This window comes from Trichinella spiralis, assembly GCF_000181795.1.
Source record: "Trichinella spiralis strain ISS 195 chromosome Unknown Scfld2, whole genome shotgun sequence".
NCBI classification, from domain to species: Eukaryota; Metazoa; Nematoda; class Enoplea; order Trichinellida; family Trichinellidae; genus Trichinella; species Trichinella spiralis.
In genome coordinates this window covers 5829756-5845335 of record NW_003526941.1, presented here as the reverse complement: position 1 = coordinate 5845335, position 15580 = coordinate 5829756, and the positions used below count along the sequence as shown (strand labels likewise).

Genomic DNA, 15580 nt, shown 5'->3' with positions numbered 1-15580 from the left:
TACTTTCACAGTTATACTTACCTTCACCCTAAACACTACTTACCTTCACACTTTTACTTACCTTCATCCTATACACTACCTACTTTCACAGTTATACTTACCTTCACCCTAAACACTACTTACCTATACACTTATACTTACCTTCACACTACTTACCTTCACTCTACACACTGCCTTCATCTATGCAGTACTCACCATCACATATACTTTCACAATTATACTTACCTTCACACCTATTCTTACCTGACTTACACTTAACTATTAAACAACTTACCTATTTATCTTCATACTTACCCAGTCTGCTTCTGTCTTTTTAGACTTAGATTTACACTTTACGCTTTTTACTTAGTTATGTTGCCTTTAACTGTATCTCTGAATCCAGAACTAAAATGAATTCTTACCTAAACCTAAATGAAAAATCTTGAAAACACTAGTACCAAGCAATAATTATAAAAAATTCCGAAAAGCAAAATTATAAAAACCTGAAAAACTAAAACGACAAAATTTACACTTTACAACTTTCATAGTATATAAAAGTAAAATGTATATACGTCGCCAAACTGAGCGGCATGAACTGGTGGTAGTGCTTTGTGATGACGTATTTATCGTCGTGATTACGAATCTTTGTAAAAAAAACATGTTCAATAACGGATAGTTACCAAATAATGCAATTTCATACATCTATATCTAAACATAATTTGATTCTGAAAATATTTGCAAAACAAGTGTGCTGAAAAGTAAAGCATAACAAATAACATTGATATAAAGCAACCATATTATAAAATATTAAAGACAAACAACAGTGCATTGTTGTTCCTTAATTACGAAATATACAAATTTTCATAAAAACTACTTGTTAGTCATGCAACATTTGTCCTTCATGATGCAACCTTCAACAGTTATGCGCTGAAATTTTCAATTGAACATTCTTAGCATGTGATAAGCAACAATGCAGTGTGCATGCTATCACTCATCAATAAAAAACAAAATCTCTACTTACAAAATACTAAAACTTACCTAATCACATAATACTCTACAAAAATACTCGCCAAACGCACTGGTAGCAACACGCACTACCAGACTTGTATGGTGTATCTGAAAACCAGTGCAAATCGACTATATTCACGATATATGCTACTATTACAATCATTATTTAATTATATCGTACTATTGCGATAAGCAAACCCACACAGATTTCAGGACCAATACTGAGTAACGCGATTAAGCCAACCTAAACTAACGCAGGAGTATGAACAAGCTTACCCCTAAGCTTGATGTTGTAATCCATTCCTATATTTAGAACGCATTGAGGTAAACGTGGCATACCATGTTGGCAATAGCAACAGAAATTCCAAAACGTTTCAATTATGTTGACGTACACTATTTAATTCGATAACAAGAAGCATACAGGATCAGATATAAGTAGAATTAGAAGACATTCATTATAGTAACAGATTATAGATACTCAATTACTTACAGATTTTTGTACATCTTTTCAATCCATTGAGGGAAACCCGAACCACCATTAGAGAAAGATATTCAAGTTCGTAGAAATAATTCCACTGAACTGACACAACCCATTGCTATAACAAAGTGCATAAAATTCATTTTTAGTGTGACGATGAAGAAAACCAGAAAGCGGAACTGTTGAAACACATGACTGATCACGGTAGAAACATGAACAGAGCAATAGTCAAACTAAAAAATAGATACTAAATAACACAACGAAATAAAACATTGGATTACAAAAGGAATGAAATTCAAATATCATCGTGATGCACTGTTATTCGGATTCAATCACTTTTCATAATATGGCTGTTTCTCATAAGTATCATTTCAACCGCTATCCTACGTAAGATATGGAACAGAAATAAATATAGTTGCATTACGTCATTGATGATATACCAAAGAAGACAATTCAGCAAAAAATAAAGAAAGATGGAATTATTCAATAAGTAATTAGTGTCAAATAAACGAATATTCTTTACCCACATTCTTTCCAGATATTGCGTTATATTATCTTGTACATCTAAAAAGCTATATTTCTAATGTAAAATTCAAATTTCAAATTTACTAAAATCAAAGGCAACCAATCTACAATATTACTTACATTACGTTGCACGTACGAATACAATAACAGACGTGCTGCTGATGGCGTTGCTAAATTACAATCTAAATATCTCGCAAATAATCATTTTGCGCAGCTGGTTGCTGGCCATCATTTTTATTGATATTTTACGGGAATAAACAAGATTGCCAATCAACAGCAGATGAAAATAATTATGCTGCATACTGCCATCATGTTCTCATGATAGGATTTTTTATATTCATTGATATGAAAATACAGTAATGTAAATTCTAAAAGTGAATTATATTAATGCAGTCATCTCTAAATAAAAACAGAAATAGATACTTCTTCGTCTTCAGCGTCTGATGTACCTGAAAGTTTGCAATAACAACAATAAAAAAGAAACCCGTCAGTTTCCATTCACCATATAAGAAAAGTAACATGCATAGCATTCCACCACCAAAATATCAAAGCCAACTTACCAGTTATTCATGGATGGTGCTGAAGAGCGGAATTATAGTTCACTACATGCTAGATTGATAGCATTGCAGTGAACTAAATAACCTAATAAAATCGATGTGCTTGGTCAATTGTATAATAAGTAAATTATGCAAATGACTATTTACTTTGCCTCAGGAAGAACAACCTAATTTTCCATCAGTAATAGCGCACTAAAATGAACATTATGAAACGAGACGATGAAATTTATTACGTTTCTATTTACACACTTCATATTACTACGTAATATTGCATTGTTATGCAAATATTTTTCCCTAAAATTACCTAAAAGGAAATATTATTTACCTGAAGCATCGCATATTACTAAAAATAAACGGAAATGCGATCACTGCGTATATATGCATGTTGTGCAATATAGTTGCTTGAAAGTACAAGGTGATTCAATAATTTATATTTTACCAATGTTTTTCATCTAATCAAAATTATGTGGATAATAAAAAATAGCTTCTACTGAAAATAGTTTCCAAAATAAAATACTTTTTCATATTTATGGAAAATTAAACAGTTCTCATGAAATTTTATGATGATAACTGCGACAGGTATTTTATAATATACAATTTATCTCGGCACAGAAGTTAACAAGTGCGCAGCGTAGACATAATGTTGGTAAGCGGCTGCTTCAGAGGGTATGCCGCGTGACAGTTCACCTCCACGTTCGTTTGCGCCTTATGATAATTTATAGCAAGACTGAATACTTGGTTGAGCACTGAATCAGCGCGTTTCATACAATGTGAGAAAAACCCTAATCGCAGAAATTCAGTAACTGATCGACTTGCAATGAATTCAAGAAAATTATGCGGGTGACAATTCTGTATTGCATTTCATGAAAAAAATTAAAGAAAAGAATCACGAGTAGCCTGGATTTGGTTGTATTGTCAGTCGATAACAATTATGAGAAATTATATTTATATGAGATAAAAACAGCTAAGTGCTGTTCACTCAACTCGAAATAGGGGGTGGGAAGAATTTTCAGTTTAATGCGATCTCTGTTCAGCTTAGTATTATTACGAGCTCAATGATGGGGATCATTAGAAAGGAAAGGAGGGTGGGACAGCATAGCAGGAAGGAATGAGGGAGAAGTTAAGGGATGGAGGAGGTGGAAGTTGTCATATGCGTTCTTCCACTCAGTCTTCACGTATAATATTCAGGCGTAGGTTCATTTATCAATACTGACAACACTGATGGGCATTGAGTTATTTTCTCAATGACAGAAAATAGGGGCATCTGTATAAGTCAGTGCTATTGGCGGTACAATAACATAACAGAAACTTTAAGGAGTCATTTCAAAAATGAAAGGAACGTTTCTAACATTCTGAAAGTATCAAAGGTGGTAGTATAAAAGTGTGTTCTCCAGCTAACATCAGCTTTCCTATGTCATGCTGAAACAATCTTGTGCACGATTTGAGCAGTAACAAGCATTTAGGGGTGCGATTGTGCGACTGCAGTATCCCGGTGACAGACATTTCCTTTAAACAATTGGGCAAGTATGTTACCTTAGCAATAAACATTACAGTGAACGGTAAAGATAATGCGGGAGGGGTTCAACTGCTATGTCAGAGTACTACTTTACAAATGGATCTGTAAAGACGATTGAAAATTATAGCAATATATACCATTATTACTATTATATATTGACTTGGACGTAATAAAGTCTCGAATATTAATTGAACATCATTACTGAAGAACAACGCGCTAGTTTCCATTCAAAAAGACTAAAATTAAGCAACTACGAAAAGCTTTAAAAGCGCGCATGTTTAGTGCAGTGTGCCAAGAGAAAGAAAGAAAACATTGTATGAAAAAATAGCAAATATATGAAAATTCATACCTGTCAGCATACCTATCAGGGATGACGTATAAGACAAACGTAGAGTCATACATTTTGTAACTGATGTTCGTGGTTTCTTCATATTTTTAGTCTAACAATCACAACGTATTTGTTGAACTGAACCATGAAAATGACCGAATAACGCAACGCAGTAAGTAATTAGACCGCCCTTCAGCAGCGAACATTTATACTATAGTGCAGTTTTCTCAATAAACAGAAATTTATATAAGGAACATTGTTACCGCATTTGAATAGCACAAAGTGCACGTAGCAGATTGCCAACGGCAGTGTTTATCATCACATTAGCATAAAGTTAGTCTGCTGACCTAGAAATACATGTATGCTTTGAAAACGTATAATAACAATGTAATGAGCAAACACCAAAGATTATAATAATTGCTTAACAACAACAAAATCCAGAATACGTTACAGATCAAAGCCACTATCTCTCACAAATAATATTATGGCGTAAATTAAAGCAGTATAAAATAGTGTCTTACGTAAATGGGGCTGCACTGGCACGATAATAATATGCCGCAGTATTCAGCAAAATTCATTCATTAATTTAAAGGAACTGATTGTTTAGTGAACATTTCAATCAGACTTTGATCAAGCACTTTGAAAAGAAGAAAAAGAGAAAAAAGCACTTAACTCCCCGCACATCTGAGGCAGGTGAAACAATAAGTCTCACCCGCCTCTTCAGCGCGTAAAGCGTAGGCTTTCCCCGCTCCAGGGAAGAAGAGCGTGCGAAATGAGTATACAAAGTTTTAAAAAAATAACAAGCTGAAAAGTGGAATACTTGTTAGTAATTCTGCAAACCGACTTCAACAGCTACTTAACGCTTTAATGAACTCAAAGAACGTTCAACGATGCTACCAATTGCTACGTAAATTAAACAAACAAACGCACCCTTACTGATGATAAGGCGCGTTATAACAATAGTTATTTGCATAATGCAGCGTTAGAAATCGGTTTTTAGTGCGTTAGAACTTTTGGCTGAAGATAAATTCTTAGCTAAGCCGCGTTGGAATATGAACAGAAGAAATGCACCGTTAAATTCTACCAATAAGGAAAGTGCTATTTGAAAATTCAAAAATGACCTTGACATTTAAACTTCAGTCAAAATATAAGCTATCTGACAAAAAACGCCATAACAAAACAGAATTAATTTAGACAAAACACACCTACGTATTTCTGAAAATTTTTGTAAGCCATTAAAGCAAGTGGTTCAAATGAAGCTAATTTTAAGTAAAAAATTTGCCGGCAAAAGCCACTGAGAATTCTTCATAGAAAATGTATTGAAAAAGTATGCTGAATATAGATTCTCAATTGCATTGTTAAATGATTAAGAGTTAAAAATGATAAAACTGCCACTTACTGCTAAATTCGCCATCTTCCCATCGCTAATGTTCATTGTCTTTGGATATTGGTCGAAAAATTATTTTTCAGAAATTATTCCAAAAAATAATAATGAATAAAAAACAAATTTAGTATTTGGCATTTGATATTGGTCTTCAGGGAATTTTCGAATCGAAACGCACCGCTCTCATACACGGACGGCCTCAAACTAAAATTATTTCCAATATGTCAATAAAGCGAGCGACATCGCATGCAAATTTTTATTTCATTCGTTTCTGCTGATACTTATGAGACTAGTGCATATTTTTCATTGCACTTTATTAACTTAACTAACGCACTCTGTTTGAAGAGAAAATTTAATTGCAGCTTTGCCAAACATATAAACACTTTAGTAATTAAGGAAATTGTCATTTCATCTTTATTACTAAGTATAATTTAAATACTAAAAACAATATAAGAAATGAAATGTATACTCATTTTATATTATATGATAAATTGTAAGAAAGCAGATAAAATAAGGATTTGAAGAAACAATTTAAATAAAGTGACAAATTAGACGAATGATGGTCATTTGAAAATTCAGATTTCATTTCATTCTGACAACCGAACGGCGAATCCAACGAGGAAAACGAGAAATTTGAAATTTAAATATGACCCAGATAATGGAACAGTTCCCGCCAAAACATGAACACCGCGTACAGCCAATTGAAAATGAACCGAATCCGATTGGTCAGTACTGTGTGTGTGTGTGTGCGGATGGAACTGCTAAAATAGAAAGGGCGTGCCGCCAAAGCACAGCTTAAATGACATAATATGTATATAATTATTTTCTTTAGAAATTTATTTTTTCATTTGTTATGCATATTCAATATAATTCTATAATCTTAAACGAAAATTGCTGCTTTTTGGAAGGCAGAAAGTTTTTTTTCCTCAGTTCAGCTTGCTATACATTCAGAATTGAGAAGCAACACGTGGAGTTTAGCGTAAATTGTTGGCTGAACAACAGAAAAATAACAACTTTTCTTCGAATGGTTGTTTATAAATACTGGAACGATTAAATTGAAAAAAAACCTTAGATGACAGATTGTCGGACAAATAATAAACGTAATATTGTCAATTATTCATTCACTGATTGAAATGTATAGCAATGCTTTTCATGCAAAATGAATAATACAAGTAAAATTAATGTGCAATTCAAAATTGTGCATTGAAGTTCAAAAAACAGGAATTTTAAAATAAATCACATGAATAAGTGACGTGAAAATAAATCTACATGCGCAATGAGAATGGAACATCATTAGCATAAGTTTTCCATTTAATTTCTACACACAGTTGCAGTTCAAATAAATATGCTGTGTGGAAATGGCTGTTGGTTTTATTTTTCTTTTGATTCCATTGATAGCTTATGAATCATGTATGTTATAATATTTAAAAGTTCCACTCAATAAAAAGCAGCAAAAAACGCTTCTAAAAATTTATTTACTTTGCTGATGATACATAAAGAAAATTACAAAAACGGTAAATGTCAGCATCATAATCTGTCAGACTATTAAAGCCAAGTGCCAATGATCTGCAAAGCAGTCGCTCTCGTTCAAGAAGCTGAACAGAACAAAGTGATATTTAAAATTATTAAAAATGAAGTTGCTTTGCGTGTTAATTCTGTCACTCAGCTGCATCTACATCGTTTCGACTAACAACTGGTATACGTATAGGCCAGGTAAGCAAATTCCTCATCACTTTGCCAAGCTAATTAATCAGCTCGTTTTCAGAACCCACAAACCTGCAAGCATATTATCCAATTTACAAGCAAGGAATGCGTAGTTTTAAATTATTGAAAAGTGAAGCTGAGTTGAACAGACTGATGGCCACTAACCAATACTTCACGCTCAGTGACAAGATATTGCTAGCAAAAGAAAAGCGTGATCCTAAGTGCCAATTTCTATCCCCAGTCCACGAGCTTTATTATGAAGAATATGACAAATATATGTATATGCTTAAAGAATACGACGTAGAATCATACATACTTTACGGCTGGAAGGACAATGGCATCATTGGTTATGGGGTTATTGGCAAACATGATTGTCAAGCAGACCTAGTTGTCACGCATCATTACCACGAAGATCGTTTCAACGACAGTTCATTTATTGTTCAAGATACAGATCACGCTCGTTTTCGCAACTATTACGACTTGGGAACACTCTTTGCATGTTGGAATTGATGAGAACAAACTTGCACCGTTTAATAAATTTCTCTTCTAGTATATGTAAAAAATTTAAGAATAAAGAATGAATTCCATTTTTCTTCTTTGCTTCTATGGAAAAATTTAAATTATCATTTTTACATGTGTATTCGACGGAACAAATCGACAAAAAGAAAAAAACTTTTTCTAAACTAAACTAAACTAAACTAAATAACTAAACGTTTTCTCTAAAATAATAAAAACAAAGCATTTAAAATACATAAATAAAATTTAAAAAAGAACGTTATTAAAGATAAATGTTTTGCGCTCATGGTATATTTCTTTGAAAAACATACCGCATGAACACTGGAAATTTATTCTACAAAACCAATATATATAATACATAACTGCTCGTATTCAAGGAAAAAAAATTAAATAACATTCTTCATTAACAGAAAACTAAACTCATAATGATTTCATAATAAAATTCTGCATCAAAGAATATAAAACCACTGTTAACAAATAACAACCTGAAGCACATAACAGAAAATGGGCAAGAAATTTTTTCATTAAAATGATAACCAATAAAAAAAGAACCAACAACTTGAAAAGCAAAGCAATTTTAGCCTATTTTAAATATTAAATATTTTTTGAAAACTGTTGATAAGCTTCTTGCACAGTAGTTCATGACATATTCAAAAACATGTCATGAACCGACGACTTTCATCCTTAATTACACAGAAATATAATTACTGTACAAAATTAAATGCAGGTGAGATACTGTAAACAACACAGATAAGTGTGAAAATAATGTCTAATACCCAAATTAGCATTAACAATGTCAGCAACAGATTCATTGAATAGTTTCGTGTTCGTAAAATACGAAAATCTACTATTTTCAAAGTGGAAAACATGAAAGATACTTTTATATTCCCAGATTTTATAGAGTGACAGCTTATCCTCGCGCTAATCGGCAAAGTGTTAGCTTCAATATTTATTCAAAACGCAGAACAACTAAACACCAGTGAAAATAGCAACTTTAATATTCATCATACCTATATAAGCCTTGACATTAGACCAATAAATGTCGAGGATGGCAAATCTATTTTTTTTCATTGACTGTTAATGCGCGTAACGCAACACTGCGAACATACAAGTCTATGCTCAACTAAAAAAAAATATTAGATCATAAAAACAAATATGACGTTCCACAATTCGTCAAGACATGGTTTTAATTTAAAACAACTAATGTTCAATGTTAATTTAAATTTTAAATTCACCGAAAGCATCTCGAAAAAAAACTATACTTTAAGCAAGTAAATATTTTCTTCCATAAAGCTGAGCTCGTTTGTGAAAAGCAGGAGATTCGATTTTCTCGCCAATCCTATGAAAAGGATTCATTGCCAATTTGATATACATTTCATATATTTCGATGAAAAAATTCTTTATTCCTTCGTCATTCTTCGCTGTGTGAAGCATAAGAAAGCGGACTCCACTAGAAGTGACGAATGCCGATATGTTCCATTCGTTGTATTTTTCCACTTGTTTGATCATCATGTGCGACTGTTCAGCGGCTGCCTCATCCACGATGTCCAAAGAAGCATGAGCAATTAATTGCTTAAGCAGCATAGAATCGAAATCGTTCTTTTTCGAAATGTTCAGCTCAAACATCAAGCGGTCATTCATATCAACTATGGCAAAATAATATTCTTTTGCGGACGTCTTTTCCATTTTAATTACAACTCGAAAAAAGCGGCCATTTTCACACGTTTGTTAAAGTAAGTACCTTATTGGCATACTGTATTCAGGTTATGGAATATGCAAGTTGTTTTCGATTGAATATGGCAAGACGCAATATTCCTGTTGTAACAGTGATATAATTTTTTTTAATTAATTCTCTTAATTATGTCGCCTTCTTTGCCAATATTTAGCGCAAGTTCCGCTTTAAATTAAAAATAGATAATATTGTAATTAAATCAAATTTCCCCAACATTTATAGGAAAGTACACAAAGGAAATGATTACGTCACTTTTTAAGATTTACGTCAGAAAATTTTTTACAACAAATAATTTTCAATCAAATTTTATTTCACGTCTTTGTTAAATCGAGCATAAAGGAACTATGTTGAACAGAATTGTCAACTGACACGTCACAGTGAGTAGTTGGCATAAACACACGTGTAACTTCCTTCCTTGTTCACTGAAAGAAAGTGTTTTTTCAATTTTGACACAATAAAATATAATTGACCACATAATACTTACGCATTTCTCGACAGTTAGCCCTTGTTTGATAAGCATAACAATAGGCTGTTCCGTGTCACTGACCTGACGATATTCAACTATGGCCAATTGACCTTCGGCAGCATTGTCGCCTGGCCCTAAAAAAAATGAAAATACCAGAACACTAAAAAAACAGCCAATATTACATTGTTAACCAGTTTCGTACCAGAAAAAAACTGAAGCTCTTTGAACCTATCTTTCTTCAGCAAGGATGATACATACTCCTGCATGTTTTTCTTAAAATTACTAATAGATTCTTCTGATTCGCCATCAGACTTCATTTTTTCAACAAGTCTACAACAACAACATTTACAAATTGACAAAATGCTATTCTGAATTCCAGAACTTTTTCATGTATTCCTTGATCCAGTCTTTGAAAATTTTAATATCTTGGTACATGGGCATTTCCATCAGCTGATGATTTAAAACAATATCAATTCCGCTCTCCAATTGTTCCTCTGTACCTTCATCAAATTCTTCTGCGGAAGGATTCGCCCCTTCCAGAGTGACTTCGCCCCAATTTTCTAACAACATGCTATAAAAAAAGAAACATTTGCTCGAAATTAATATTCATATGAAATGAAAGCTGTTGAATGAATTTACGTTGAACAAACACTCACTATATAGAAATGACAATTAAAAAAAAATTTTCCTCACTAAATCTATTTATCAGTAAAACTGACAAAAGAGTCAGTGTTCATTAATTCAAATAAATATCGAACGAAATTTAATTTCAAACTTGCTAAAACAATTGAACTTACTTTCCCAGTAAATTCGAACACTACATCATTGACAACTTTCATGGGAAACGTATCGCTACACAATTCGTCGCCTAAAATATATCTGTGTCTTTCACTGATGTCATAAAATTTAACACAAAAATTCAATTACCGCTAAACAAATCTCGATAAATGATCATTTTACAAAACAGAACACCCAGCGAACAAACAACTTCAAAAACAATGAACAAGTGGATCACTACAGTAATGAAACAAATGGAACGTAGGTTCCATCGCATATAAATAATAGGGCAAAAAACTGTAAGTAAAAAATTAAAAACGTAAATGAATAGACTAAATTATTACATATTTTACATAAAATAATTTTATATAAATAAAATTTTTGAAAATTTCCAGAAATACAATTTCATAAAAAAGTCACAAATTCACTGACGAGAAAGAGAATGTAAATTTAACGCTTAACCATTAATGGAATATTTTTGTGACGATAGTCATTTTATGAAAATAAATTAAAAATTTAGTTTTATAGCAACAACTTGTGCATATTCGTTGCATTTTTTGACAACAAATTATTACGATGACATTTTTGAAAAATATTACTTAATTTCGACTAACTCAAATAATATTTCATGAATATTAATTTTTTTCAGTATAAACAATATATTTTCAATATTTTTAAAATTTAAACTCCTACGTAAAAGAAAAATAACACAAATTGTACCTAAGTGTATCTAATTTCGCACTGCAAATAGAAAAGCATTACGCACAGTTAATTTACAAATTTCACTTGTGCTTTGTAAAGAAAGTAGATTGGAGAAATGGACGTAAAAAGCTTACTTGAGCAAAAGATCGATGAACAAACAAAGAATCAAGTAAACCTAAGTTGGATGATGTCTTTTTCTTCTTTGCAGTTAAATTGTTTAGATAATGAATTCTGCCAATGATGAACAAGAGCACGTTAAAGTTTTCAAGCAAGCTTACTGTCTGATTCGGGGTGAAAAAGATGAAATTGTGAAAGGTTTGACAATGCTGAAAGGTCAGTTTTATTTGTTATTTATTAATTGTTTTTGTATAATATAAAATAGTTCGTGTTTAGTTGAGTTTAGTTTAGTTTGGAAAATGCGTTTTAATAACTTACATGTCATAAAGTATCTACATTTTGAAATCTATTTAGACCTTTTGATTTCAAGCAGCGATGACAATGAAAAACGAGATTATCTATATCACATGGCAATAGGCAATGCTCGACTGAGGGTAAAACAAATAATAAATATTGTGTTCAACAAATATTGAGCTAAACTCATGCTTTTCTTTTTATTTTAAATTTGAAGCTGTTCGACAACGCTTTGGATTACGTGGACACCGGACTGGTGTTGGAGCCTGAAAATCAGCAGTTCATAGAACTGAAAAGAGCTATTGAAGCGAAGATGCGCCGAGGTAAATTATGATGTTTAATTACGATTGAACACTGTATTTAAAAAAAGTGACACGTAAAATTATTTTTCCTGTTCCTGCTGGAAGAATAAAACATGTATAAAATGGTACGTTTAAATTCAAATTATTCATATTTAGATGGGCTTCTTGGTGGAATGTTGTTGGCTTCGGCTGCGATGGTTGGGGGCGTCGCTTTGCTTGCTGGTATAGCAATTCATTCGAAATTACGTCGTTCCTAATGCATTTTTATCTTCTTGTGTACAGTGGTAAACTGCTGGTGACTGTAAATCAGTAGAATTATTTAATCAATAGTTGTGTGAAAATAAATTTTCCGTCTAATGTTCTCTAATGAGAAAAAAATATTTACGTCGAGTGCCAAACCATTTTTTTTATAGATGGTGTTAACAATCAAAAAGTATACGGTATTTCTGAAATGATTTTCACGTGTAAATCTGTTAGCGACTACGGAAATTCCAGATCAACGGAAGGCTAATTGAAAAAACTTCCCCATGGTCAATGTAGTTCATCCGTTTGTCGTTATGCTAGATTTCAAAGATACTATATAAATGATGCAAATTTGAAAGTTTCCTTTTCTTTACATGCTACCGTTAAACAATAATCAGTGATAAAACTGTAAACTAGCACAAAAATCTCTTAGAAAAAAATCTGACTGATTAGTCTGGATAAAATTTTCAACTGAACGAAAATAATTAACCAAGTATGCAATGCAGTTGTTCAAATTGTCAACAGAACTAAACGAAAGTGTTAAAAATAAGAAAGAAACAAATTAAGCCATTTGAAGAAACATGGTGTCCAACGGTGAATAGGAATCAAAGTTTGAAAAATAATTTCAACAAAAACAATAATGCAAAAAGTGCTGCACAGCGTGCTTGAATGTCAAGGAAACAATCTTCGTCGTTACGTTAAACTTGTGCAATGGAAAAAGCACGGATAATAAATAACAGCATCGCAAGTGACTAATAAACCAACCAGTGGACGACAGTTTTTATAGAAAAAAAAATACTACTTACTGACAAAGTGAATTAATTAAATGATGATCAACTGAACAGTTTTCAATTGCTATGATGGTTTTTCAAAAATTTGAACAACTACTTTTCACACTATTCATTAATTAAATTCATTATATGCAAAATTAAATTGTACGTCGATCGTATGCAAATCAGGACCAATTGTACGTGAGCAGACCAGACTAGCAAAAAGAAGTCACATCATAATAAACTGACTAAAGGAAGGTAGAATAGAAAACAACAACAACATCCCTCCGCTGACTGATCGGATAGTTGTCCCAAAAATTGGACAACTAAAAAAACAAATAAGAAAAAGTCATATTTCATTTGAAAGTTAATAAAAGTACATAAAAGAAGCTTATCAGTTGGAAAAAAAAAGAAAAATTTACTCAAGCAATCGTCATCGACGGTAGAACAAACAAAGTAGAATTTGAAACGGCAACGAATTTTTCACTCAAAAAACTCTCCTACAATAAACATAAAAAAACCAAAAAAAGTGGATAAATCAGAAGAATTTTAATGGAACAAATTAGAGAAAACGTTACTTACCCATTTCTGTACGACAAATGCTAAGCATTTTTGTAGCATGTTGGACATGTTCGACTGTCGTCACGCAGACATTTCAAGTGGAATGCATGGTGACAGTGGAAAACGATCAACTCGGATCCGCCGTGTTCAGGAGATCGACCAAAGCAAACCATCTGCGTGGAACAAATGGAACACTGGTCTCGTTCTTGGAGACGGGTCGAGCGTCGGTTTCGACCAATCAGATCCGTCAGTCGTCGGTAACAGTCGCGTTCTTGAACACGTTTCGAATTGTCCATCAATTCCAAATGTATACTGTAATCCCGCATCAGAACTGCCAGTGCATCACGAAAGCCTTGGACTTGTCGATTCGCCGGTATCCGCTCGATCACCAGCCTCGGATCAACGTAAACACCAATACGTCGCATCAGCGTCAGCAGAAATGAATCGTTGCAGACGCTGTGGTCGACCAACGCCCGCCAAAGGTCCGCATCATCGTGTTCAACGCAAAATTCAATCGCACGCCCAATATCGCCCAAATCGGCAATAATCGAACGAAGCGCCTCCTGGTGATTGCCACTTTTCGCCAACAAGAACACCGTCTCGGCAACGTACTGCCTCTGCTTGCACGCTTCCAACGCTTTGTCCAGCGTATAATGTTCGCAGTCTTGCAAAAAGCCCAACAGTCGAGATCGATTGTGCTCCGCATAAAGCAGCACGGCTGTATCGGCGAACTGTTGCTCCCCTTCCCCTCTGGCAAACAGCCGTTCCAAATAGGCCAACTGCAATTTCGGCAAGCGGATCAACTGCTTCATTACAGTACTCGGCGATAGGCTGTCTTCATTTTCCAACAATAAACGAATCGCCAGATCTGGATCCACTGCAATAAGCTGATGAATCCTGTCCTTTACCTAAATTGAGAATAACAGAATAAAAAAAAAGACTCACCAAATTATGAACTTACCAGAGGAAACAATTTGGCTCTTTCTATCAGAGCGAATACATTTTTATCGTTCAATTTCAAATAGATCGCCAAAGCTTGTTCATAGCGCTTTTCGTGCGTGTACAAACAAGCCAGTGCTGATAACAAATCGGCCGGTGATTCTTTGCTCTTTTGCAACTGCCGCACGGTCTCGTTGATCATTGCGGATACTCGGTAAATTTCAGCGGGCCAGGCGATAATAGTTCGCTAAAAAAATTGTCCACACGCAAAGTGAAATTGAACATCAATCAGCGAACATTATTATTATTATTTATTAATACCCGAAACAATGACGCATCTTTGCCAAGCAATTCCAACAGCACACTCTGATAACATTCCGGTTCTAGTTGGGGATCGTGCGTTGGCAAAACACCAATCAAATATGACAACTGATTCACCTGCTCGAATCTATTACTATGCAAATTATTTATCACTTATTAAATCGACGATGATTTGAAAAATCACCTCGTGACGTAATATTCCCAAAGATCTTTCCGCCGGCCGCATACTGTAATACAAATTTGAGCCGCATTTTCGAAACGACCTTTGATCAAGAGATGTTCCAAATACTGCCGGCCAACCAGCAGTGAAGAATATCTGGTCAACTTCGTCTCGTGCTCTTTTGCATAGTCGAGCGCTTTG

At 33.5% G+C, this 15580-nt stretch overlaps 5 protein-coding genes across 5 annotated transcripts; 2 read left to right on the top strand and 3 right to left on the bottom strand.

The window, feature by feature from the left end:
* Nucleotides 1-551: 551 nt before the first annotated feature.
* On the bottom strand, nucleotides 552-2520 carry Tsp_05899 (hydroxyacylglutathione hydrolase; the record flags this gene model as incomplete). Its single annotated transcript, XM_003380139.1, has 6 exons — nucleotides 2475-2520; nucleotides 2107-2172; nucleotides 1989-2029; nucleotides 1633-1698; nucleotides 1046-1095; nucleotides 552-622 (listed from the first exon to the last, which is right to left on the bottom strand). Coding segments are annotated over exons 1-6 (340 nt in total), but the record flags the coding sequence as incomplete, so codon positions are not given.
* A 3901-nt stretch (nucleotides 2521-6421) lies between these two features.
* On the top strand, nucleotides 6422-7989 carry Tsp_05900 (hypothetical protein). The gene is made up of 2 exons (XM_003380138.1): nucleotides 6422-6500; nucleotides 7541-7989. The coding sequence occupies exons 1-2, from the start codon at nucleotides 6422-6424 to the stop codon at nucleotides 7987-7989; spliced, it is 528 nt and encodes a 175-aa protein (XP_003380186.1).
* A 1269-nt stretch (nucleotides 7990-9258) lies between these two features.
* Nucleotides 9259-10763, bottom strand: Tsp_05901 (translationally-controlled tumor protein-like protein). The gene is made up of 4 exons (XM_003380137.1): nucleotides 10576-10763; nucleotides 10396-10523; nucleotides 10212-10327; nucleotides 9259-9612 (listed from the first exon to the last, which is right to left on the bottom strand). The coding sequence occupies exons 1-4, from the start codon at nucleotides 10761-10763 to the stop codon at nucleotides 9259-9261; spliced, it is 786 nt and encodes a 261-aa protein (XP_003380185.1).
* Nucleotides 10764-11787: 1024 nt separating this feature from the next.
* Tsp_05902 (conserved hypothetical protein) lies at nucleotides 11788-12642 on the top strand. Its single transcript, XM_003380136.1, has 5 exons — nucleotides 11788-11841; nucleotides 11894-11987; nucleotides 12144-12223; nucleotides 12301-12406; nucleotides 12542-12642. Exons 1-5 carry the CDS (start codon nucleotides 11788-11790, stop codon nucleotides 12640-12642), a joined length of 435 nt encoding a protein of 144 aa, XP_003380184.1.
* Nucleotides 12643-14000: 1358 nt separating this feature from the next.
* On the bottom strand, nucleotides 14001-15470 carry Tsp_05903 (vacuolar protein sorting-associated protein 41-like protein). The gene is made up of 4 exons (XM_003380135.1): nucleotides 15373-15470; nucleotides 15220-15346; nucleotides 14921-15145; nucleotides 14001-14867 (listed from the first exon to the last, which is right to left on the bottom strand). Exons 1-4 carry the CDS (start codon nucleotides 15468-15470, stop codon nucleotides 14001-14003), a joined length of 1317 nt encoding a protein of 438 aa, XP_003380183.1.
* Nucleotides 15471-15580: the final 110 nt, after the last annotated feature.

Coding starts and splice junctions, on each gene's coding strand:
- Tsp_05901 (XM_003380137.1), bottom strand. CDS start 10,763: ATGTTGTTAGAAAATTGGGGCGAAGTCACTCTGGAAGGGGCGAATCCT. Junction 10,524..10,575: donor ATCAAGGAATACATGAAAAA/GTTCTGGAATTC, acceptor TTGTTGTTGTAG/ACTTGTTGAAAAAATGAAGT. Junction 10,328..10,395: donor AGAGCTTCAGTTTTTTTCTG/GTACGAAACTGG, acceptor CATTTTTTTTAG/GGCCAGGCGACAATGCTGCC.
- Tsp_05902 (XM_003380136.1), top strand. CDS start 11,788: ATGGACGTAAAAAGCTTACTTGAGCAAAAGATCGATGAACAAACAAAG. Junction 11,988..12,143: donor AAAAGATGAAATTGTGAAAG/GTTTGACAATGC, acceptor AAATCTATTTAG/ACCTTTTGATTTCAAGCAGC. Junction 12,224..12,300: donor TAGGCAATGCTCGACTGAGG/GTAAAACAAATA, acceptor TTAAATTTGAAG/CTGTTCGACAACGCTTTGGA.
- Tsp_05903 (XM_003380135.1), bottom strand. CDS start 15,470: ATGCGGCTCAAATTTGTATTACAGTATGCGGCCGGCGGAAAGATCTTT. Junction 15,347..15,372: donor AATCATCGTCGATTTAATAA/GTGATAAATAAT, acceptor GCATAGTAATAG/ATTCGAGCAGGTGAATCAGT. Junction 15,146..15,219: donor AAGATGCGTCATTGTTTCGG/GTATTAATAAAT, acceptor CAATTTTTTTAG/CGAACTATTATCGCCTGGCC.
- Tsp_05900 (XM_003380138.1), top strand. CDS start 6,422: ATGACCCAGATAATGGAACAGTTCCCGCCAAAACATGAACACCGCGTA. Junction 6,501..7,540: donor AAATGAACCGAATCCGATTG/GTCAGTACTGTG, acceptor GCTCGTTTTCAG/AACCCACAAACCTGCAAGCA.